This window comes from Micromesistius poutassou, assembly GCF_964030765.1.
Source record: "Micromesistius poutassou genome assembly, chromosome: 23".
Classification (NCBI taxonomy): Eukaryota; Metazoa; Chordata; class Actinopteri; order Gadiformes; family Gadidae; genus Micromesistius; species Micromesistius poutassou.
In genome coordinates, this window is record NC_140293.1 from 4,724,788 (window position 1) to 4,749,787 (window position 25,000).

General features: G+C 48.6%; 2 protein-coding genes across 2 annotated transcripts in view; one reads left to right on the plus strand and one right to left on the minus strand.

Moving 5' to 3' along the window:
• The window catches only part of LOC311368721 (uncharacterized protein), a 17,393-nt gene extending 4,667 nt beyond the window's left edge, over positions 1–12,726 (minus strand). The window contains exons 1-4 of the mRNA XM_084487509.1: positions 12,589–12,726; positions 8,677–9,325; positions 6,376–6,445; positions 3,866–4,159 (exon numbers count right to left, since the gene is read on the minus strand). Of these exons, the coding sequence (XP_084343635.1) occupies positions 3,866–4,159; positions 6,376–6,445; positions 8,677–8,931 (619 nt within the window). The 5' untranslated portion in view covers positions 8,932–9,325; positions 12,589–12,726. The remainder of the gene's footprint in view (positions 1–3,865; positions 4,160–6,375; positions 6,446–8,676; positions 9,326–12,588) is intronic.
• A 352-nt stretch (positions 12,727–13,078) lies between these two features.
• Positions 13,079–24,299, plus strand: sf3b2 (splicing factor 3b, subunit 2). Its single transcript, XM_084487047.1, has 22 exons — positions 13,079–13,257; positions 13,672–13,718; positions 13,976–14,026; positions 14,531–14,773; positions 14,890–14,940; positions 15,379–15,505; positions 15,814–15,908; positions 16,030–16,138; positions 16,389–16,495; positions 16,780–17,004; positions 17,340–17,462; positions 17,626–17,706; positions 18,153–18,380; positions 18,812–18,961; positions 19,105–19,194; positions 19,507–19,614; positions 19,919–20,026; positions 20,832–20,974; positions 21,697–21,798; positions 22,619–22,718; positions 23,331–23,537; positions 23,953–24,299. The coding sequence occupies exons 1-22, from the start codon at positions 13,128–13,130 to the stop codon at positions 24,022–24,024; spliced, it is 2,697 nt and encodes an 898-aa protein (XP_084343173.1). The 5' UTR covers positions 13,079–13,127; the 3' UTR covers positions 24,025–24,299.
• The last annotated feature ends 701 nt before the right edge of the window (positions 24,300–25,000 follow it).

Sequence of the window (25,000 nt, forward strand, 5' to 3'; positions counted from 1 at the left end):
GGGACATGCTGATTCAGGCCACGGCTGGCTGCAGATGTGTGGGGTGCACTGGAGCGCACACACGCATACACGCACACACGCACACGCACAGGCAAACACACTGAATTGGCAAGAGATTCCTGCTTAGAACTCTAAATACACACACACACACTCACAGACACAATTACCCTTCTTTTCCACATGCACACATTCCTGTACCCACAGGTGCAATCACTGATGCACAATTTATGCTGCATGCAAACCACAGACACACACACACACACACACACACACACACACACACACACACACACCTGTTCTGGATTGATACACATAATCCCTTCCACCGCCACACCCCCACAGGAAGGAGGGGTTCTGGCAAAGCCAAACCCACATGCACACGCGCACATGCACATCTTCTCCCTAACAGAGCAGAGAGAGAGGAACAGCGAATGTCATCATGACATCGTCTTTAGCCCATGCCACTGTGAAGAATCAATGGAGTATGACCCTTTCTCCGAGGAGGGGGGGGGGGATGTTGGCGGGAAACCACTTTTCAATTTAGAAAATTGAGCTGGCTATCTAGCCGCACTTTTGGCTCATTCCCCGTTGACTCAGCAGAGAGTGCTTGGTCTTCCCTTAGTCTGCTTCAACCCACCCACCTCCCACTCTCTCTCTCTCTCTCTCTCTCTCTCTCTCTCTCTCTCTCCTCTCTCTCTCTCTCTCTCTCTCTCTCTCTCACTCTCGCTCTCTCTCTCTCTCTCTCTCTCTGTTTTTCATCCTTACTAACGGAGACCGGTAGGGGCGGGGAGGAGCAGAGAGAGATCGTTATGGTCAGGGAGAGGCAGGAGAGACCGTTAGGGCCGGGGATAGACAGTTAGGGTCAGGGAGAGACCGTTAGAGAGACAGTTAGGTGCAGGGGGAGACCGTTAGAGCCGGGGATAGACAGTTAGGTGCAGGGAGAGACTGTTAGGTGCAGGGAGAGACCGTTAGGGCCGGGGATAGACAGTTAGGTGCAGGGAGAGACCGTTAGAGAGACAGTTAGGTGCAGGGAGAGACCGTTAGAGAGACAGTTAGGTGCAGGGGGAGATCGTTAGAGGCGGGGAAAGGCAGGCAGTGGCAGGGAGAGACCGTTAGGGGCAGGGAGAGACCGTTAGGGGCGGGGAGAGGCAGAGAGAGGCAGGTAGCCCAACAGCACCGTAGGCCTCCAGCCCCGATGGCAGAACGCGGCACGCAGGAGGAGAACGCATGAGGCACTAAATCAAGAACCGCTGGCAGCGTGTGAGTGTGTGTGTTCAGATATGTAGAAGGTGTGTGTCCTGGCTCTCAGCATGACTACATGCATTTTTTTAGGGTATGGTGTTTTTCGGGGCATGAGCATTTATTGATTCATGAGGCGCGCATTGTGTAGCGGCGTGTTTGTAAGTAAGTGCAGTGTGTGTGTTTGTGTGTTCTCCCTTTGATCCTATTGCACCTCCCTTTCTTTCTCCTGCTCTTTGGCGGTCAGTTCGGCCCAGAGTTCACTTCATTAAGGCATGAGGGGAAACATTTTCATCAGCAACAACATGGTTCTCCACTTCATTGAAATGACACACACATATTTAACATTGATGTGATCAGACAGAATGCCCATTGATCTGTTCTCTGAAACAGTTTCACAATGACTGTATGAAGTAATAAAGTGTTCCTCAGAAATACTTTCAGCATCAAGGAAATTCCCAAATTGACTTTCAATTTGATTTTGAAAGTTACCAATGCTGTTTTTACCCTCATGGAAAGTATCAGAGAATATTAGAAAATCTCTTTGTCCAGTAACGCCTGACCATTTTACCATGAAGACTCACTCTGGAACATTCTGTGAAGTCACTTTTTGGACCACTTGGAGCACTTATTCTGTCTGCTAACGTCTGTGTGAACAGAACCTGCTAGAAGTCCCATGAGCCTAAACACACTACAGCTGTAACTTCAACACTTTAAAGGGTGCAGTGGAAACACTTTAAAGGTGTGAAGGATTTAGGTCACAGTTTTCAACCAACTGAATAGTCAAGTGATGAGGTTCCTTGATGGATTTCATTTTAGTTTTTTGGAATTTAGACTGTAAAACTATAGGTCATAGCTTAACAAGTAAGATAAATAATAATGATTAAAGATTAAAAACAGGTCCCCAGTAGAGAAGTTTGTCCATTCTGGGCTACTGTAAAAACAAGGTGGTGCAACATGGCAGTAGTGATGGCAGAGGATATGTTCCCTGTGTAGATAGTAAGGGCTCCACCCTTAGTCATGTTGCGTTATATAATGGGATTCCACTGTCAAATTGTAAAGAAATAGTTTGATTAAGTGTTGGCCTGTTGTCTCTCTGTCTCCATGTCTCTGTCTCTCTCTCTCTTTTTTTGATGTGTTGGTGTGCATGTGTTGTGTAGTGCGTGTGTTTGTGTGTGTGCGAGCGTGCATGTTAGTGTTTGTGTCGATCGATCAAACCTACGTGTCTCAGACTTGCTCTGTGTACAGACCAGAGATCTACAGATACTGTATACAGGGCCTGGCAGCCAGCCAGACGCAGTAACCACGGCTACAGCATACATACAGCACGTCCTGTACGTACACACAGGAGGCCTCCTCAGGACAGGGCTAGGGTTGTCGTGCAGGGAAGCCCTCTGGAAAGTTCTAGAAGTAAGATGTCGGTTGCGACTCAGCCAGGAGAGCCCACGCCCTGGGTCTATCGTGTTCCCTAGCTATTGGTTCCTGAGTCTGCACACGCACGCACGCACACGCACACACGCGCACACACACACTGTTAAAAGGGAGACTACGTTTGTTAAATATGATACGCTTTGTCTTGCCGTTCATTGCCCACCAGAGGTGAGTCATGCGTCTTGGCTCAGTCCTGGGGAAACCGTCTCAACCAGTCTGCCTGGGCGGGGCTGCGTGGGGTGGGGTGTGGGAGAGATTCCCTTATCAGTAGCTGACTTACTTACAGTGTGTGTGTGTGTGTGTGTGTGTGTGTGTGTGTGTGTGTGTGTGTGTGTGTGTGTGTGTGTGTGTGTGTGTGTGTGTGTCAAATTCCAAGCCTTGGCTAGGTCTATGTTTCTCTTAGCCGCACATTTCACAAACATCAGTGTTTTTCCTGCTCCTGTTGGGTGCTGATTGGCCAGGGCTAGGGCTGTGGAGCTCTGAACAGAACTGTTTGTTTGAGTTGACGGCCTGGAGAGAACAACGTGTGTCGACAGGTCACACTACAACCAGTGCCTGTGTTGGATCTGGTATTGGATTTCGAAATCCAAGGTCGTGGTAATCGGTCGTGGTCTGACGTGGTCCTTGATTACATAACAGGAAACCGTGTACTTCGCAACAGGAAACCGTGAGTAAAAAGGTATGCAGCGGTTTGGTCTGGTTGAACGGGGGGGATTGACCCCGCCTTCTGAGACAAACGACGGCAGCATGGAAGGAAGAAAGAGACGACGTCTAGAACGCAAAAACAATGAGGTCATCCTCCAGATCTCATTAAACATACCGTTTGAAGTCATGAAACCGTCCCCTCAATTTCCCGGCTGACTTTAAATATCGGCCCGGCCTCCATCTTCAAAGACATCCCACGGCAGACGTCGGGAGAACGTCAGAACGAAACCGATTGTTTCCACGTTCCCTCGCGCCGAAGACGAAAGGAAAAGTCTAAGGACTGACACGAGAGGAGCGCTGCCTCGCGTGGATATTTGGATCGCAAGACCTCTATTTTTACCACGACGTGTGAAGCGATACTTACTCATGCTTCTGTAATGCGTCTGACTTCTAACACACCAGAGACACAGAGAGCAGACCCGGACACTTCCTCCTTTCATGGCCGTGTTCACCCCTCAGGCAGGAGACCACAGCGCCGAGGAAATGAAACGGGAGGAGGAGGAGGAGGAGGAGGAGGAGGGGGAGGAGGAGGAGGAGGACGACGACGAAGGGGAGGATGAAGATGATTGAGAGGCTGACAAAGGAGGAGGATGAGGATGAGGGTGAGGAGGACGGAAAGGGGTGTAGACAAAGAGGATGAGGAGTACGATGAGGATGACGCTCACCTGGAAGTGGAAGATGCCAACGTAGCCGCTGTCGAAGCTCTGGCCGTGAGGAACCACCCGGTGGAGGAGCTGGTCGTTGAGCGTCAGGGAGGCGATGGCCGCCAGGAGCCAGCAGTCCCCTGGGGGGGGGAGGGGGGGGGGAGGGGGGGGAAGAGAGAGAGAGAGAGAGAGAGAGAGAGAGAGAGAGAGAAGACATTTGAAAGTTAATAAGGAGCCAGTGTTTATATTTTTGTACAGATTAAAGACCAAATCATTAAAGGCTAATTGGTTTATTAAACCAGCGATAACCAGTGGGGTCATTTCCTTTAAAGTAATACATGTTAATATTTAACGGTGATGTGTTCAGACAAAAAGCTCATTGTTCTGACCTCTCTTATCTGTAAGAATCACACTTGCATGACTCACCTATTGAGTATCAAGGAAATTCCTACATTTAATGGCGCTTTTATTTTGAAAGTTCCCAATGTTGTTTTTACTACCGCCATGTATCTGAACACGGTACAACGCGTATAAATAAGAACATCCCGTTTTATGTGGGCTGTTTGCTCGCAGATTGGCGCTGCTCACAATGGAGAGCCGTGTGGTGTATTTGCATAACTGCATTAGCTGGAAAAACGTGGCTAGAGACCTGGAAGCTAAAAGCCGTTGTGGTCGTGTCCTACGAGGCACCGAGAACAACAACAACAACAACAACGCGCGGGGGTGGGGGGGGGGGGGGGGGGGGGGCGGGGCTACCTTGTTGCTACGGTTGTCGGGTAGAACAGAGAAAAATACCCCAACTGCCAAAGAACATCAATTATGCACATGGCACTCTGGGCGACGTGCGTTCCTCTTCTATGCCCTGTAGATCTATGAGTGTGTCAACACACACACCCCTTGCTCACTGTTCACTCACACTCTAGTGTGCTAGTTTATCCTTCCTGATCACTGTGCTTTTTACAGCACCGCTATAGCGGAGCCCCTGCCAAAGCTCTATCTTTCGGCGGGGGGCTTGTTGTGGTGTGTGTGTGTGTGTGTGTGTGTGCGTGCGTGCGTGCGTGCATGTGTGTGTGTGCCGACGACGACCTAGCCAGGAATCCACAACTATACGAGCAATTACTCTCCGTGCCAGCGCTGATGTGGCCGTTCCTCTGTTCGCTCCGTTGCCAGGGCAGGATGGAGAGAGGCTGTGTTCAATCCAGCCTTCCGATTGGTCGTCGCCACGCAGCCTCGCAAGGGGCATTTTTGCATGACGTTGAAATGGATTCCACTGTTAGTTTTTTTTCTCATTGCTGCCAGGCTCGGCGCTGGGACTGGGAGGTTTGCAGCGGTGGGAATGAGGGCTGGGCCCAGGCTGACTCACAGGGCAGGAGTCCCAGTTATGTTCACACTGCACACGTCCGCCGACGGATAGGGGCTTTTTGAACATATCCAGGTGTTTTCCCGGGCAGTGTATTTTGCATCTATGCGCATAACGCGATCTGATTGGCCGACGGATACGTCGCCGCCGGAAAAGTTGAACATTTCTCAACTTGCGCCAACGAGTCGACGAGTCGACGAGATCCGTCGACGGACGTAAGCAGCGTGAATGCGGCGTCAGGGCTGACGGACGTTTCCCCAGACCACCATAGAGACACACACTGGGAGCACACATTGGCCAACAGCGACCCAACCGGTCGTTGCCGTTTACGTACGAGGAGCTAATGTCGCTGGTGTAAACGCCTCTTGTTTCTATGTTAACGCGTCCCACTGTGAGGGGAGTGTTTGCTGGGTGTAGCCCAGGTTTAATGGAGACGTACACACACACACGCCCCCGGGGTCAAACACACAAGAAAGGCGGGAGGCTCCAAGAGTTGCGACATCCCGTCGTAACAAGGGGGAAAATGGGGCGTCATGCCGTCATCATTACGGGACATTTTTTTAAAACAGGCTCCTCCAAAAAAGTCCTCCGGTCAGGGGGGTGCAGTCTCTTGACGGAGAACCTAATGATTTATTTCTAAACGTATCGACCTTCCCCCGTTCACAAGTGCTCCAGTTAATCCAGTCACACTGAAAAAGCTTCGGGCTTTCTTTCCAAACGGGATTATTTTTCCTCTTTGTTTCGTCTTGTAAACTGTCTTTGTGTGCCAATAGCAACACATTTCTCAGACTTTCACCAGGGTGCATGTTTTGTAAGAAAAATACACTCCCCTCTGTCGGTCACTTCATCTTCCCCGATGACACACAGAATGTTTTGTTGTGTGTCTAAAACTATTTTTTTCTTATCTGGCCCGTGCGGCCCGCTTAATCGCTGAGTCATGCGGCGGACCCGGCCACCCATGTGACAGGAAGTGGAGGCACGCTCGTGGTGACTTACCCAGGCCCCCCTGGCAGATGTCTGTGCGGGTGGCTCCATCCAGAATGAACTTGGGATCCTGGCAAATCTCCTGTGGACAGACACACACACACACACACACACACACAAATTTAGCCTTGGGATTCGCCCTCGCTAATTGTCCAAAGGAGAGCTATACCCGTGTTCTGTTCTGAGTGAGATTTCAGATGAACTTTGACCCGATTTAACCGATGAATAATGCACCAAACAAAACCTTTACTGGTTAAGACAAACACATTTTGTCTTATGCCTTGTTTTCGTTTAAATATTCAGGGCTACCATGGCGACGCCAGAGAACCACTGTACGTGTCTGGGATGCCTCTGCTGTGGGTGAAAGCAGTGTGCCGTGGCCCTGCCTGATCCACGGGCAGGCTGACTCAGGGCCTGAGGAGACTGTGCCTCTGCCTGAAGCTGATGCTCCCACATGCACTGAGGCGTCCTCGTTATGATGAAGTCATTAAATGACGCAAGCTGTTTTGTGGCTTGTGAAGTATGATCTTCAAAGCGGATTCAATCTGTGAACTGCTTTGAAAAGCGGTCTGAGGACGCTCCGTCTCTTCAGCTGTGTGCGTGCTCGTTCATTGAACGTTCGTCTCATCTGATGCTGTGTGACTGCATGCACATAAGACCTTCTGTTCAGCAGGATTTACATACAAGGGCAGACCGACTACGTGTGTAAGATTCCCATCTGCAGCATGGTTGGATTCTCACACACACAAACACGTACACACACACACACACACATGCACAAGCACACGCACACGTACACACACATGCATGCGCCCAGGCATACGCGTGCAATTGCTCAAGAGCGAATTCTAATAAATGTTGCAATCAACAGACAAACATCACAACCGTAGCTGCTTTGGGTCCTGGCTAAACTACTTCCCTCTCAGTGCAATAAAAGTGTAGCTGCAATTTTCCCCCACTTACTGTTGAGCTCTCTCTCTCTCTCTCGCTCTCTCTCTCGCTCTCTCTCTCTCTCCCTCTCACATGTTCTCTCTCTCTCTCTCTCTGTCTCTCTCCCTCTCACATTCTCTCTTTCTCTGTCTCCCTCTCTCTCTCCCTCTCTCATTTTCTCTCCCTCCCTCTCTCTCTCTCTCTCTCTCTCCACCTTTCCCCTCCCTCTCTCTCTCTCTCTGTCTCTCTCCCTCTCACATTCTCTCCCTCTCCCTTCTGTCTCTCTGTGTCTCACGCATACGAGCGCTCCCGTGACATTCCTTCTGGGCCACGGAGATCTCAGTGAGGCTGGTAAATATTAAAGCTGCCCTGTTGGAGCCAGGGGGACAACAGATGCATTATGGAGCAAGCACGCTTCAGAGACAATGGGGAACAAATGGGCCCATTGGAGGTGTAGGGACGCACGCAGACACACACACACACACACACACATACACACACACACACTTGCCTCTTCGCTTCATGTCTGCTCAGTGCACCAGCACCCCCGTCACGGCGTGGCGGGCTAACTTCAGCATGCCCCCGTTCGAATCGCATAATAGCAGGCACGCACACACACACACACACATTCACTCGTATCATATTGTAACTGCAGAGGGGGTGCCAGCTGCATATTTATGGTGCAGGCCGGGAAGTGGTGGGGGGGGGTGGGGGGGTGGGGGGGTGGGTGGTGAGAGACAGACAAAGTCAGGGAGAATGTGACTGGCAAGTAAGAAACAAGGGCGAGAGGAAGGAAGAGAGAAGACACAGAGGGATCATGTTGAATAGGATCTAAATCTTTCAGAGTCCTGACTTATGAATTGGGAGGGGGAGGAATGGTGTAGTCATGGTGGTAGTAGTAGTAGTCGTCGTAGTAGTAGTGGCTAGGGGGTGTTTGACTACCAGCTCAAAGAGCACTGGGTTCAATTCCCCAAGGTCTGCAGCCGAACCCTATCCTCGAATGAGTTGTCTCCCTCCTGTATCTCAACAGACCCTCTCCACAGAGGGGTCATGGCAGGACAAAGATAAGAGCAGCAGGCTCAGTGTTATGAGCGACACCTGTGTTTGTCCTACGGTGACACCTCTGTGAAAAGGGTCTGTTTGTCTTTGGGTTACTGCTGCTAATAAGGGCTTGAAAACATATATAATATAATATAATAATAATTTCTGGGGGGAAAAATAATAATTAATAATAATAATACTACAAAAAATGTAAACCAAATCTCCACCACCTCATCAAACCCCGCCCCCACTACATCATACCCCGCCCCCATCACATCAAACCCCGCCCCCACTACATCAAACCCCGCCCCATCACATCAAACCCCGCCCCCCCCCTCTCACCTTGGGCCTCATCCAGCAGACCCCTGAGGTCTTGGCCGAGCGGGGCCCCAGCTCGTCGAAGCCCAGCGAGGAGGGGGCGCAGGGGAACAGGGGGTCCTCAAACAGGCTCCGCCTCTGGGCGCAGCTGGCCCTCAGCGACTCGTAGTCCTGCCCCAGGAACTTCACCGCCTTGTGGTTCTGGCCCAGGCCCTCGTCGCGATCCCATTGGCTCCGGAGCTTGGCCGCTATGCCCGTGGCGTAGATGGGTGCCTCCATGTCAGACAGCGAAACCGACTGGCCGTTTCCCCCCGAGCTGAAGGTCGATTGGTCGATTAAAAAAAAAAAACGGTCCAATCACTGAGGAGCACGAGGCCTTCCTTAACGTGGGCTGCGGGACAGGAAGTGAGAGCCGACAGGCGCGCTGCAACGCGGGGACGAGAGGGAGGTAGGAGAGAGGGCGGGGCGTCCCAAGGTGAGGGGCAATCGTCAGTTAGGATGCAAACGGAAGCAGCCAATCGGATCGGCTATCGAAATGTAATCACACTCCGGGGATATGTGTTGTCCATGGAATGCTGTGTGGGCCAGAACCAACCCCAACGGTGTAACGCGAGGAGGCGCCGATCACGGATGGAGACGGATCCCAGGGCGCTCTGTGGGTTCACCAGCTCCTCTGTTATCAGGGAACAAAACAGAAGAAATTGATTATGATAACGACACATTCAATATTTGTACTTCACTTTGTCATTGCTGTACTTAAGTGAACCTTACATCTGTAGATACAGATGTAGATCTGGTTTGGCCAGCACAAGTTAAGTCAGCTCTCAAGTTAAGACAGCTCTCAAGTTAAGACAGCTCTCAACTTAAGACTAAGTTGAGCCGATATACTGCATTCCTAGTCCCTTTATAGTTCTATATGGTGTTCACTATAGCTCCATGTTCCTCTATGCAGCCAACACCGTAGCAATGGAATGCAACGCTACACCCACTGCACCCTGTGCACACACAACACGGGTCACCCAAGGTCAAATAATGACTTCTCCAAGCCCGACTGAATTGTTTTTCCAGTCAAGCGTGGCTGTGCCTGATAGAATCCAGTAGCACAGAGGTTGATCATAATGGCCAATGGCCATGCTGGCCGGCCCTCAGCTGGCCCTCAGCATGGCCTGTGTGTGTGTGTGTGTGTGTGTGTGTGTGTGTGTGTGTGTGTGTGTGTGTGTGTGTGTGTGTGTGTGTGTGTGTGTGTGTGTGTGTGTGTGTGTGTGTGTGTGTGTGTGTGTGTGTGTTTTGTGTGGTGGAAGTTAATTAAGTCGGTTTGTTTCTGTTTTGCATTTATGAATGTTTGTAGGTATTATGTGGTGTGTGTGTGTGTGTGTGTGTGTGTGTGTGTGTGTGTGTGTGTGTGTGTGTGTGTGTGTGTGTGTGTGTGTGTGTGTGTGTGTGTGTGTGTGTGTGTGTGTGTTTGTGTGGGAAAAACAGTTGTCTTTGGATATGGGTCTGTGCCCATGCATGCAAGCTCATGCATGGACCTACTTTGCTTTGTCTGTATGTGTGTGTGGTCTCTGGGTGTGTGTTTGTGTGTTGTGTGTGTGTGTGTGTGTGTGTGTGTGTGTGTGTGTGTGTGTGTGTGTGTGTGTGTGTCTCTGTGTTGCGCCTGCCTGTGTTTTTGCGTGTCTTGTCACCAGATAGGGTGTGGTGCTTGTGAGTGTGGCTCAACAGTGATGGCATCAGAAACTAAAGCTCCCAGGGCTGGTGTAATTAGGTAGGCCCGACTATGGAATAAGTCTAACCTGTCATTACTCCCATAGCTCCTTCAGTCCTTTCAAAAGCATTGTCCCATCAATGGGCCTAATGCCAACCGGTCATTATTTGCCTCTCGAAAGACGATTCCTATAAAAAGACTAAGGTATTTTTAACTTATCAACTGAGCAGTGTTTCAACTTTCTTCTGTCATAGGCCTATAACAGAGACAAGAGAGATGGCTATTTAAATATCTCTTTCTCATCAATGTACCTCTCTCTCGCTTGTTCCTTTTTTATACAAGGTTGCTTCAACTTTAATGCAACTCTGCAACTGCTCTCTAAATATCAAAAGTTAGTTTTTTTCTCCCTCTCTCTCTCTCTCTCTCTCTCTCTCTCTCTCTCTTAAGAAGGCGGGTAAAGTGACTATTTTCTTTTTATTTACTCTTCGCTGAGTTTGACCACACCCATTAGAGGGGGGTGAAAACGCTGCTGTTGAACTCACTCTCCTACTCGTGAAATTACTTAGTCAGACGACATACCGACCCAAATGTGTCATGTTTGTGGCTGTGACAGTGTATGACTTTGCTAAAAATCCTATCATGTTTTTTTGTTACTTAGATGTACACTAGTACCGTTTTGGGGATTATTATTTATTTGTCAAGTCAACATAGTTTTGCCTTTACATAGTAACTGCTTTATATAATGATATAATACACGCTTGCATCATAAAACAACTAAGAATCTCAGAATGCCAACTGCGATGTGGTACACACTAGGTGTTTGTGTGTTGTTGACCACACCAACGTAAGAGTAGAAGCTCTGCATCTTGTAGGCTTCTTGAAGCCCCGAGGGAGAGATTACATAGCCTGGAATCTCTGTTTTGACTTATAATGGACCACTCTCTTGACTAGCGTGATCTTATTCTGCCTATTCTTATCAATGATTTATTCTCCTCCCGTGCAAAATATACATTTTCCGGGGCTACAAGTTCAGTGCGGGCTACGAGCAGCGTGCATGCACATAGACGAGCAGTTTCCCAGTTGGGAGGGGGGGGGGGGGGTGCAGAGATGTATAAGATGATTACTACTTTCAAAATAAAAACAAAAATTTGATGATGATTGACAAATGATTACATCCTCACTGTATTATTATTGCTCGATAAGCTCCCCTTCCCTCCATTGCCAATCATTGAGGAGGAAATTACCAGAAATTGTAATAAGATTCAACTTGGCCATAGGTGTATTAACACATTTGGATCGTGGCAACACCTTTATTGTCCCGGAGTTTTAATTGTGATGTCATGCTCTTTATTGGATCAAGCTGGCGCGGAGAGTTGAGTAATTGGGATTTTTGCACATAGGCCTACTGTAGATATTCAAATTGAATTCATGTTGCGTCGAACAAGCCCCGAATGAGGAAGTTGATGCAGAAAGTCTGTTACTTGCTTGCGTTATAACGTCATTTACAAAACGTAAGAGTTATATAAACATCAATCCTGAATAAGTAGGCTATGCTATCATTGGAAAAACTGGTGAAAACAGTTTTCACTATTTTGCTTATAAATTAGGGAAGCTTTGAGGTTGGAGGGTAAACCAACCTATAGTTGGAATAAGCGTGTCCTCTGTTCGTGAGTGCAAAAAAAGGAGCTAAATAGTTACGTGCACTGCTTTCTTTCAGATCAGATTTCATTGAGATCGCAAAAAAACAAACAGGAGGGTAAATAAGGAGTGGAGGGTATATGTAACAAAGTGTTGTTGCTATTATTTTTCCTAAAACCGCAAGGAAAATAAAACACTGGAAAGATTAGTGTTAGTTATACCGCCGAGTAGATCGCTTATATAAAAAAGAAAGCCCTGTTATTAGGAAATAGCGCTTTGTTTAGTCGTATTGGTAGGTGTGGTTCGCACTAAATGATAGTGCAAGTCCAGCTGTCAATATCAACTTCTCAACGAGTTAACCCACAAGAACAGCTGGGCGACCTATAAAACAATTGTTAACAGCTGTCCGTATATTATGTCCGCATATTGGAGAAAGAAAGGCTTAAAGATCTTGCACAATGTGCAAAATGTGGTGTGTTGTTGATACAGTGCACATGAAACAGTTGCACACCCAGCGCAACGCCGTGTTCCATGATCACAACTGGTCCATATTTATATATATACAACCAAACGAATAAGAGAAGAGAAACGATTACCTTTGCTGATTCTTCATAAAAGCAGGAGCTTACGTTCAATGCGTTGTTTAACTTTTTCCGCTTCCTTTACATGTTAACTTCGGTCCCACGCCTCCCCTTGTTCGTGAGAAGTCTTTTTTAGTCAAATTATTTGGACTGAGTGCCTACTGGCCACAACCCCACCGACAGCCCTCCAATCTGTGCGTCTGCGCAGGAATTGAAACAGTGAGCTCGTAGACTGCAACGCTACTCGTTTGAGAGCCTTGTTTTGTGCCACTTTTGGAGATTTTTATGATAAAACAAAAATAGGCCTACTTTGTGAAAAAGAAAAACGTGTGACAGTGTAAAACAACTGTTATTATTACGTTAAAAAAAACGCGCCTACGAGGTTCAGGTCCCGTGTAAATACTGACACCTAGTGGCAAACACGCAAAATTAAATTTTGGACTACATTTCCCATGATGCCGTCGATTCTCCCACAATGCTTCACAAACCTTCCCGTTCTCGTCGATCGCGTGTCGTCCGCAGCCGCCGTCGTTGTTCATTCAAAGAAGTGCAACATGGCATCCGATGGCCCACCGGGCACTGAATCTCTACAGTCCGATTTAGGGTCTGCCATTGTAGCTTTGAACACATGGAGCCACCCGGAGTTGCAAGCCAAACTGGGGGAGCTGGGAGCACCAAACATGGGTGAGTGAAGCCAGGGGACCGCGCACAGGCCTCGCTAGAGCTGCTGTTTCGCTAACAGAATTAGCACAATGTCAACACTAGCTAGCTAGGCGAAGCGGTAACTTCCAACTTCCAGGCCCTGATGCGTGAAATTAAAATCCGATAGACTTTATTTTGAAGTTATTAGTATGTATTCAAGCAAAGGAAATTTCCAAGCGGGCTGAAATTGGCTATATTTCGGGATTTGTCACACCACATAAGAGCCATGGTGGTTAACATTAGCGGAGCTTGCGTCCTTCTTGCAGGCTATTATTGCGGTGGAGATAATGTAGTTAGTGATAAATGGCAAACATGCATCCCTAGATAACGTCCCATGATTTCTGGAAGCAAAGTGAATTTGTTTTTGTTTACATGTGTTGTGTTTCTGTTCTTCAGGTCCCAGAGAGGAGCTGATCGATAGGCTGAAGGGATACATGATCCAGGTAAACTTGTTGATATCTAGCAGAAGTTTTACTGATGGCTAGACATTTACTGATGGCAAAATGCTATATCAGTGCAAGGATGTGAATTAATTTCCAATTGGATACTATTTCACTCTCAGACTAGGTAGCAACACTTTACAACCAACTGTCAGTTGATGTTATACGTTAATATATTCATTAATACATATTATTAAAAGATACAAGAAGCGTTGGGGCTTACACATGTTATAACAATTATCTTGTTTTTTATTCTACAGACAGGGGTTCTCCTCAGCAAACCCAACGATGATAAATCCATGGGCTCTCAGGTAAATTAACTAAACATGGTCACACCTTGCCCCATATGCAACCCAGTACTCTGTAACACACAACGTTATTGGGTCAGATTGGGCTGCGTTGTGGTTTCAAATATTTGTTTATATTTGTCTATCTACAGCGCCCTTTAGTCAAATTCTGTCTGACTGTGTCTATTCCACCCTCTTACTCTTATGATCGTTGTGTCTGTCAGTGTCTTTGCCACCATAGTCTAATTCTGTTTTTACAAAACGTAGTACAATTGTCTTTTTATAGACACACAGTCTTATGTTCTGTCCGTCTGTCTATACCAGCCCTCGTCTTATGTTCGGCCTCTACCACCCCTAGTCTTATGTTCTGTCTATACCAGCCTTAATCTTATGCTCTGTCTATACCAGCCCTAGTCTTATGTTCTGTCTATACCACCACTAGTCTTATGCTCTGTCTATACCAGCCCTAGTCTTATGCTGTCTATACCACCACTAGTCTTATGTTCTCTCCGTCCGTTTGTCCCCCAGATGCAGGGGCTGCCCCCCATGCCCCCCATGCCCATGCCCCCCCTGCCCCCGGGTATGGGCATGCTGCAGGCCATGAGCATGATGTCCGGGGGTCCACCGCCCCCCGGCATGCGCATGGAGCCCCCCGGCATGCGCATGGAGCCCCCCGGCATGCCCCCGGGCATCTCCCAGGAGGAGCAGCTGAAGATGGCCCAGCAGCGGGCCGCCATGATGATCCAGCAGGAGGAGCGGGCCAAGCACCAGGTGAGGGTACAGGTGGAGCCACCCTACACGGGGGCGTCCCCTAGCTGGCGTGTGTGTGTGTGTGTCGATATTGAGTGTGTGTGTCGATTTTGAATGTGTGTGTGTTCCCTCGGCAGGGTGACCCGCGCTCCATGGAGGAGCAGGAGCTTCTGGAGCAGCAGAAGAGGGTGAGGCAGCATGGCGGGTTGTGGTTGTGGTCTGTGCCCCATCGGCAGCCTCCCTACCTCCTCCAGGGTCACTTAGGGTTAAGAGGGCTGCACTGGTCACACTGTGGTTGTTGATTTTCAACTCCTATACATTTCTGCACGTCAGCCGGCTCTGTTGTGGGATTGTCTCATCCCTCGTCTTTAGTTGATCAATGCCTGTTACCACAGGCCATTGCTTTGTCATAAACCAGCCAACTTGGTACAATGTTTTATTAATGTTATTAATGGTGGTGTGATGTTATATTAAAAGGGTTATTAATGGTGGTTAATATTTATAATAAACTTGTTTTTGATAGTGGTGGGAGGTTATATTAGGGGGGTTATTAATGGTGGTTCATTGTTATAATAGTGTTTTTGATAGTGGTGTGATTATTGGTGATCTTGGTGTCATCTCTCCAGGCCGCGGTGCTGCTGGAGCATGAGAGGCAGCAGCAGATGGTCAAGATTCACTCTGGCCCCGGGGGGCCGGACATGGGCCCCAGGCCCCCCATGATGTCCTCCATGCCTCCAGGCAACCCCATGAGAGGTGTGTGGTGTTATATATCTGTTGGCATGTTGATTTAGTTATTCAGAGTTGTTGGATTTTATTGTCACTTTGATAGACTAGCATGCATTTAATATACTATTTTAATATTTATTGGGTGGATATATTGTGATCCATAAACGCATGCACATTATTGTTGTTTTCCCTGTATTAACTGGAATTCCAAGTTAACTGTAATCATGTAACAAAACAATATCAAACCTGTAGCTTGGGTCAGTGATGGCTGCTAAATCATGAAACTATTCTGGGCAAATATTTATCATCATGACATTACCACCCTGTGTGTGTAGGTATGGACCCCCGTGGGCCCCTCCCCCCAGGGGTGAGCATGATGCCCACCCAGAGACAGAGGGTCCCCCCTCCTCCTGGAGAGGACGGCAGAGAGGTAGGCCCTCAAAGTGTGTGTGTGTGTGTGTGTGTGTGTGTGTGTGTGTGTGTGTGTGTGTGTGTGTGTGTGTGTGTGTGTGTCCCTCCTCTCTGACTGCGTCTGTGCCCTGGTTCTGCAGAGCTGGCAGGGGGAGGAGTCGAGCGTGGCCGGGCCTAAGATCCCCCAGGCGCTGGAGAAGATCCTGCAGCTGAAGGAGATGCGCCAGGGCCAGCTCACCGACCCCACAGGTACCAGCCACCCCCAGAACGCGGTGCACTCCACCTTAGAACGGTCCCCGAGGTAGCGGGTTCCCTGCTCAATGTAGTCCACGGCCCCCCCCCCCCGTTGGCCTCCTAGCGACGCTCAAGACAACCTCACCCATACCTAAATGGTGGAAGACCTTTTATCTAGAGTCACTTGTGAGTCACGTTGGACAACAGCGCCGCTATCCCGCTGAATAAAGTCCTCATTTGTCGCCGCTGTCCTTCTCCTGTGCAGAGGAGGAAGAGGAGGACGACGAGGCGGCCGACGCCGAGTTGACGGCCTCCTCCGCCCAGGGCATGTCGGAGACGGACGACGACGACGGCCAGCTGTCAAAGAAAGACGTAGGTCCTCCGCCGCGCCGGGGCCGTCTTGCCCACGCCACGCCCGGTTCACGGTTTGACTCTAGAAACGGACGGTGTTGATCGGAGGACTGTTGCTTTGATTTATTTAATTTCATTTTATTGTTGTATTATTACATATTAATTGTTTACACATACTAGGTAAAGTTGTGTAAATGGTTGCAGAAACGTACTTGAGTATAACAGTTGATTGTTGCATCAACAAGAGGACTTGTGCAGGAAGTGAGCCTGTCTCTGTCCCCCCCCCCCCCCCGCTCATCCTCCAGAAAAACCGCAAGCGCAGGAACCGCAAGAAGAAGAACAAGAAGAAGCGTGCGCAGGAGAAGCGGGAGCTGCAGGGCCAGGAGAAGCCCGAGGCAGACGGCGACAAGGACGGGGAGGACAAGGACAAGGAGAAGGAGGACGAGGTGGAGATCGAGTACGTGACGGAGGAGCCTCAGATCTACGACCCCAACTTCATCTTCTTCAAGAGGATCTTCGAGGCGTTCAAGGTCAGCCCCGCCCACTGTGCCGCTGTTTAAGATAACAGGCCTAGTTTTAATAGCGCTAAATAGGACTAGGTTCATATTGGATGGTTTTTCTTTTGGTTATTGTGGCGGAGTGATCCCACTCCTCAGGGTAAACCACGGCTGTATGACCTCTGAACCTCGTCTGGATGACCTCTGAACCACTCTCTGTATGACCTCTGAACCACCCGCTGTATGACCTCTGAACCTCATCTGTATGACCTCTAAACCACCCGCTGTATGACCTCTGAACCTCGTCTGGATGACCTCTGAACCACGTCCGTGTATAACTCCTACTCATCCTCTTCCTCCATCGCCAGCTGACGGACGACGTGAAGAAGGAGAAGGAGAAGGAGCCGGAGAAGACTGACCAGCCCCTGGCCAGCCTGCTGAAGAAGAAGGGCTTCGAGGAGGAGAAGAAGGACAGCGATGACAGCGACGACGTAAGCGCCCTCGGCCATGACTTCACGTCAATGGCGGCTCATTCGTCCGTTCTCATTCGTCTGTTCTCAGACCTGTGTGCGCTTCACTGGAGCAGTGAAGGAATGAGTTGAACTGAAGCGTTGATGATGATGATGATGATGATGTTGTTTCCGCTCCTTGCAGGACATGAGGCCCGACGTGTCCAAGCTCTCCAAGAAGAAGATGAGGCGGATGAACAGACTGACGGTGGCCGAGCTCAAACAGGTAGCGACCCGGGCGCGCCCCCTCACACACCGGGTCTGGTCAAAGAAACGTCAACGTGTTTTAGCCTGAACTGTTATTCCTCTGTATCACTTGCGTGAGATTAGTCTTTTAAAAATTGGAAGGTGAATTAAAAGGAAATCTTGTCTTTTATCAATAAGACTATCGCTGTCGTCGAGACCTGAACTGTTATTCATCTGTATTACTTTACTGAGATGTCAGTTTTTAAAACGAAAAGCCGAATTAAAAGGGCACTTGCTTCGATCTGAATCGACGTTGGTTTGCATCAGACTTTTATCAATAAGACTATCTCTGTCGTCGGGAGTACTGGCAGCGACTTGGACTGTCTCTCATGCACCGGTACCATCGCCCACCCGCCCGCCCCTCTCTAACCCTCCTCTCCCCCCCATCTCTCTCTCCCTCCCTCCCTCCCTCCCCCCCCCCCCCAGCTGGTGGCGCGCCCCGACGTGGTGGAGATGCACGACGTGACGGCGCAGGAGCCCAAGCTGCTGGTGCACCTGAAGGCCACGCGCAACACGGTGCCGGTGCCGCGCCACTGGTGCTTCAAGAGGAAGTACCTGCAGGGCAAGAGGGGCATAGAGAAGCCGCCCTTCGAGCTGCCCGAGTTCATCAAGCGCACCGGCATCCAGGAGATGAGGGAGGCGCTGCAGGAGAAGGTGGGTGGATGGGGCGGCTGGCTGGGTGGGTGGGTGGGTGGGAGGGTGGGGTTGGGTGCAAGCGCTCCAATGGGATGGCGGTATTTCTTGTTTTGTTTTTTTCAGGATTGCCTAGTTGAATTGTGGGCATAACGGAAGTATGAATGGCATGCCATTTGGGTCTCACAAAGGCCTTTTTGTCTACCTCGAAAGCTGCATTGTGGATACACGAGAAGCATAGAAAAAGCCTTTTTGGAGTTCTTTAGGGGCTCGGATTAGACTAAGTGTTCATGTCAATGGTGGAGTATTAAACAGGTAGTATTAAAACCACCTTTTGTGTTCTATCATGCTAGCGCTACAAATTCTCTCATTACCGGGTTCAGGAGTGATCAGGACCCGTGGTAGTAGAGACTAAATTCCCTCTCCCCCCCCCCTTCTCTCCCCCCTTGCAGGAAGACGCCAAGACCATGAAGACCAAGATGAGGGAGAAGGTGCGTCCAAAGATGGGCAAGATCGACATCGACTACCAGAAGCTCCACGACGCCTTCTTCAAGTGGCAGATGAAGCCCAAGCTCACCATCCACGGGGACCTTTACTACGAGGTAGCACGCCAGCACCCCCCGGAGTCAGCCCTTGGAAATGCAGGGGTTTTCTCGCTATTATTTTGAATGCACGGCGCTTCAACTATAATGCATGCTCAATGGTGTGGGTTCCTCTCTCTCAACCCCTCTCTCTCTCTCTCCAGGGCAAAGAGTTTGAGACCCGTCTCAAGGAGAAGAAGCCAGGGGATTTGTCGGATGAGTTGCGCATTGCTCTGGGAATGCCCGTTGGACCAGTGAGTACTGCTGAATCTCCCCAAAGACCCAAATGATTTACGGGAACTCATCCTTATTTCAAGCCTTTTTTTTTATGAAAAAGCACATATTGAACATTAATAACTAGTATTATATCACACTTATAATTGTAAGATTAATTTCATATCAATATCCATGACTGTGGACAAAAGTTGCATTTCTAGTTGATTATTAAATTATTAAAACCTGCAGATTGCCTGACGCCCTGTGATCTGTCTATGTTGTCATTCTTCTCTTTATAGATTAATATTATTTTTACATTTTGTAATTCAACCTGTCGCCTCCCTCCTCAGAACTCCCACAAGGTGCCCCCACCCTGGCTCATCGCCATGCAGCGCTACGGACCGCCTCCCTCGTACCCCAACCTCAAGATCCCGGGCCTCAACGCCCCCATCCCAGAGGTACCCGGCGGGAGGAGTCCTCTCTGCCCTCCATCCCTCCATCCTTCTCTCCATGCTCTCCTTCGCTCCTTATTCTCCTCCTTTTCCTCCTCATAATTCTGTCTATGACTTTCTACTTGTTGTCATTGGTCTCCTTATACTTCTCTTATTTATTTCTATATTATATTCCTCTTTCTCATTCTATATTTTTCCTCTTTTCTTTCTTTCTCTCTGCTTTTTTGTATCATCCAACAAACATTGATTATCCGACGTCTCACCTTTCTCCTCTCTCTCCCTCCTTCCTGTCTCCGGTCTGTCCAATCAGAACTGTACGTTTGGTTACCATGCCGGCGGCTGGGGAAAGCCGCCCGTCGACGAGATGGGCAAGCCCCTATACGGAGATGTGTTTGGCACCAACGCCGGAGACTTCCAGGTGACTACCTCTCTCAATCACACAGACACACACACACACAGAGCCTGCCCGACAACAGACTATAAATAGGTGGCACGACGTGGCTGGTTTGTATAAAGGGGATGGGGGCTCATGTTGTACCTTATATTGTATACATTGGTCTTTGTCAATTCCCCCCCCCCCCCCCCCCCCATTGAATTTCTTTAATTGTGTGTACGAGTTAAATTTGCATCGTGGCCAGTGTAGGTCCCTTCCCACACATTATATAATGGACCCGTCGTATGCAAATGACACATTCTCCCTTGTATTCTTCATCTCGTAGCTCTTTTGTTCTTGGTTCTAAAATAGAAGCAAAGGGTTGTTGGTTCTCTTTTGGAATGCAGCGCTACAATAGCTCCCGAGTGGGCGGCAATACTTCTGGTCGCGGTTAAAAAAAAAAAGTGTGGTGAGGTCGCAAGAACAAAGTGATGCGATTGCGGGGAAAGCATAGAAAATCTGACCCGACCTTATTTGGCACTTCTTTCACTGCCAGGATTTTGTAACTTGTAAAAAAAACACTTTTGCACATGGCAGCAATGTGAACGTTATCCGTGATGGTCTGAAATTGAAGCCGGGCGCGATTCTAACCCGCAGTGGGAAATCGACGAGATCAACTGCTCTCGATTGACGTATCTAACCCTCTATAGAATAAAACAGTTTAGTCCACAAAGATCCTTCTGGTTTCTAGCCAGAAACAAAATCGGCCTCCCCTTTTGAAGCGTGTCGCCCGCGGTCCTCTCCCTGGTGGGCGGGTTGTTAACGACGGCGTTGTCCCCGTGTGTCCCAGGCCAAAGCGGAGGAGGAGGAGGTGGACCGCACCCCCTGGGGGGAGCTGGAGCCCTCGGACGAGGAGTCCTCCGAGGAGGAGGAAGAGGAGGAGAGCGACGAGGAGAAGCCCGACGAAACCGGCTTCTTCACCCCGGCGGACAGGTACTGTGGACTCAGAGCTCGGAACACGGCTTCAGCTTGATGGGGAAACGTGCGAAATAGTTGGACCTCGATCACATGTTAAAGTAGCCTGACATTTCCAGACCAATTTGCTTAAATGCGTATTAGTATGTAATGTAAGTTAAGTATGTAAGTTCACTTTTAGATTTCCATGGGGCATTATCAACGCGCGCAGACCTAAAGGCCTCTGGACGCTATTGGATAGACCGACCACCAATCAGTGCACACAAAGTTTATGTAAATACAAAACTCCTCCACAGTATTCAGACCAAACTCACATATTTGAAAACTGGTTGTGCTCGACCCAGGACAGGTCTACTGGAGATCTGTCTGAACGGGAGGGGGGCCAGACACTAAAATGGGGCTAGGGGGGCCAGACACTAAAAGACTAAAATGAAGGGTTCCACGTCTAATCAATGCTATGTTTCATCTGACTCGTTAGTTAATGAGTATGCTGATGACTTAAGTGCTAAAGAAAAAATATTAAGGCACACACAAACGGATGCAATCAGCAACGTTCTCTGTACTATATATTCACTGTTGTCCTTATTTCCTCTGGTGTATGACTTTGGATGTTGTTCACTCTGATTGGTCGTGCTTTGACAATCCCATCATGATCGGTCTGCCATTGTTACTGCTGTTTCTCTGTGGACACACGGTGATCTTGTGTGTGTGTGTGTGTGTGTGTGTGTGTTGTCTTCCAGCGGGCTGATCACCCCAGGGGGCCTGTCGTCCGTCCCTGCCGGCATGGAGACGCCCGAGCTGATTGAGCTGAGGAAGAAGAAGATCGAGGAGGCCATGGACGGGTGAGTGCACTCATGACCTCGTGTGTTCTTCACAAGACTTCCTTCCTGTGGTCTGAGAACGTATTGCTGAAAAGCCAGTTGTCGTTGGATATGATGGAGGATTTATTTTTCACCAATACTCTCGTTAAGATGTATTGGAGTTTACATCAAATTATTATAAGAGTTTCATGTGCAGTGTTTAGCCGTTGCTCTAGCTTTTTTTTTTTAAAGTTTCATTTGTGCCAGATTTATCAGTCTAAATATTTAATGTGAAAGATTGATTATTTTGACTGTATGCCCAGGGATGTGTGTCAGATGTAGTGTGCTTACATTTTCTTTTTAAGCCATACTTATGGTTTTCTGTCTTATCGCCAATATCAAGCTCTTGTAAAGGATCTTGGATCTTGGCAGGAAGTGGTTATGTAATCAAATGATGAGATGTTGACAGTGTTTCATGTAGCACTTCTTAAGCCGAGAACTTCTGCCAGAAATAGAATGGCCATACTTCTAGCATGAGATCAGACTATATTCAGAACAGAGATACATTTTTTTTTCAAAGTTACCAGAGAATGAAACAATGGTACAAGTTTGCGCCAAATATCTTGTTTAATGCTAGTAGCCAATTGAACAAGATTTAGCCTATGTTAATGAAATGTCAATATCGGAATATACATTTGAAGTCGGCCACTTCGGTTACTTCCTTCTGTTCTCCGACTGACAAACCGGGGATACGGTGCCCTTGACCATCGTACATGAACTTTATGATGCCAGCATCAGCCAGCTCACTGAGGATCCCCTCTGACTGTCTCTCTCTCTCACTCTCTCTCTCTCATATCCATAGCAACGAGACGCCCCAGCTGTTCACCGTGCTCCCAGAGAGGAGGACGGGCGCTGTGGGGGCGGCCATGATGGCATCCACACACATATACGACATCTCGGCGGTAAGTGTGTGTGTGTCTGTGTGGGTGTGGGGTGGGGGTGGGACCTACATACATACCCTGTGGCAAGCCAGTACGTGCAACACATCCGTCTCCAGTTGGTTCCTGGGTGTGTGTGAGAACATATATGTGTGAGATGCGGATATCAATAGAGAACATTCCCGACATTCCACGGCTAATCTCTTGTACCTGTAACCAGGAGCGCAGGCTATGTAGCTTAGCAGAGCTGTGTTTTGCTAAGAGCATTATCGTGGGCTGGTTAAGTGTGGATTATCCATTTTTTGGGGGGGGGGGTTCTGTTTGCTAGTCATATAAAATGTGATGATAATAATCAAACATATGTTATATTATTTGCAGAAGAGTGGGAGGTAAAACACGTCGTTGTGGAACTCTGTATTTAATTTATTTTGTAAAATTGGACCTTCAAAGAAAAGATGTATGATGTTTTTATTTAAATTATATCCTCCCTTATTCATGACACTTTTCTACCCATAAAAATAAAGTACTTTCACTTTTAAGTTCTCAAAATGCCTCTAAGTGATTGGGGTTCCCCTGAACTCCCACCATAACCACTTAACCACCCTCCCCCTTTCCTCCCTCCCCCCCGCCCCCCAGGCCATGGCAGCGCGCAAGGCGGGCGGTGGCGGCGGCGGTGGCGGCCAGGAGTCCCAGGGCGTGGAGGTGGCCCTGGCCCCTGAGGAGCTGGAGCTGGACCCCATGGCCATGACCCAGAAGTACGAGGAGCACGTGCGTGAGCAGCAGGCGCAGGTGGAGAAGGAGGACTTCAGCGACATGGTGGCCGAGCACGCCGCCAAGCAGAAGGTACGCAGGGGGGAGTGGCGATGGAATTGTTGGGCTTTATGATTATTTCATTCTTTATTGACTTTTTTTTGACTGTTTTATTGACTGCTTCTACAATTGTGTGTGGGGAAAAGAGTCAAGAGCATAAAATGTGCCGCCTAATTTATTTGTAGTTTCTTCTTTCAAACTGCTGCGGTCTAACGTTAAGTTTTCCCTTGCACGAGGAAAAGTGGGGTTTATTCAAACAGAACTTTATTGAATTAATGATTACCCACAAGAGTAACAATAATATCATGTATTATAACGTGTTCCTCTTTCTCCCCTCCTCGCATCCCACTGTTCTTCTCGCAACACCCTCCTCCTCTTCCTCCCCCCCCCCTTCACCTCCTCCTCCTGCTCCTGCTCCTGCTCCTGCTCCTCTTCCTCCTCCTCACAGCAAAAGAAGAGGAAGGCACAGCCGCAGGACAACCGGGGAGGGGCCAAGAAATACAAGGAGTTCAAATTCTAGCCGAGAGGGGGGGGGGGGGGGGTGCGGGCGGTTTCTGAGCTCGCGTTTTAACTGCAGGTCAACCCTGACACACACACAAGCCACGAAGACGTCTTTTTTTCTTTTCGCGGTTTTTAAATTTTTCCCAAACATACTTGTGCACATATCCTCGTTGACTCGACTGCAATCGCTGCCAGCCATGTCCTGTGGGCTCAAGTTTTGACTGGATGAAATGTCTTTGTTTTCTATTGTTGTTTTGCCTTTCATTTTTTTTGTAAATAAATAAGTCAAAGTCCTGTTGCGTTTGATGTGGTTTCTTGTTGTGACAGAATCACAAATTCTGGATTCAAAATCCCAAAATATGCTCTTTTAATTTCACTGACCGCCGTTCATAAAGATGTGGACGACGAGAAGCTGCAGGGAGCGTTTACGCCACCAGGGGGCAACGGGCCTTCACCAAAGCGACACTCTCCTGACCGACGGAGAAGCCCAGTGACCTAAATAGCCGCAGTAGCAGCAACAAGGCTCTCTTGCTCAGCCCCTGTTGTACCGGCAGTAGAGGCCCCTCGGGTGCGCTATGCGGACCGGTGCTCTCCATTTGTTATTCTTAAAATTGGGTTGATCTATTTTGATTTATTGAGGTGAGTTAAATGTTGACACAGATAGCCCATTTCATTGTAAAAAAAATAAAAAAATAAAAGATGTCTTAATGACCAATGAGGGCCCCTAAAATCGAGCTGTTCTTGCTTGTTTACCACTTTCGGTCAATTAAAGAATGTAAGACTATATTTTTGATCTAGCCTACATGAAAACAAAAGCACTATACTGGGTGAGACATTCTAACTTTACTATTCTCAATAGCTCACAGGGACTATGATGAATCAAAAGTGAAAATGTTATACACAAGTTACAAGATGACGCAATGACGTGCGCACTATTTGTCTCGTGCCCTTTCCTGCTCACCTACATGTCGTGGGCGCGGGCAATCACCCGTGAC

Coding starts and splice junctions, on each gene's coding strand:
- sf3b2 (XM_084487047.1), top strand. CDS start 13,128: ATGGCATCCGATGGCCCACCGGGCACTGAATCTCTACAGTCCGATTTA. Junction 14,941..15,378: donor TTCTGGAGCAGCAGAAGAGG/GTGAGGCAGCAT, acceptor TCATCTCTCCAG/GCCGCGGTGCTGCTGGAGCA. Junction 23,538..23,952: donor AGCACGCCGCCAAGCAGAAG/GTACGCAGGGGG, acceptor TCCTCCTCACAG/CAAAAGAAGAGGAAGGCACA.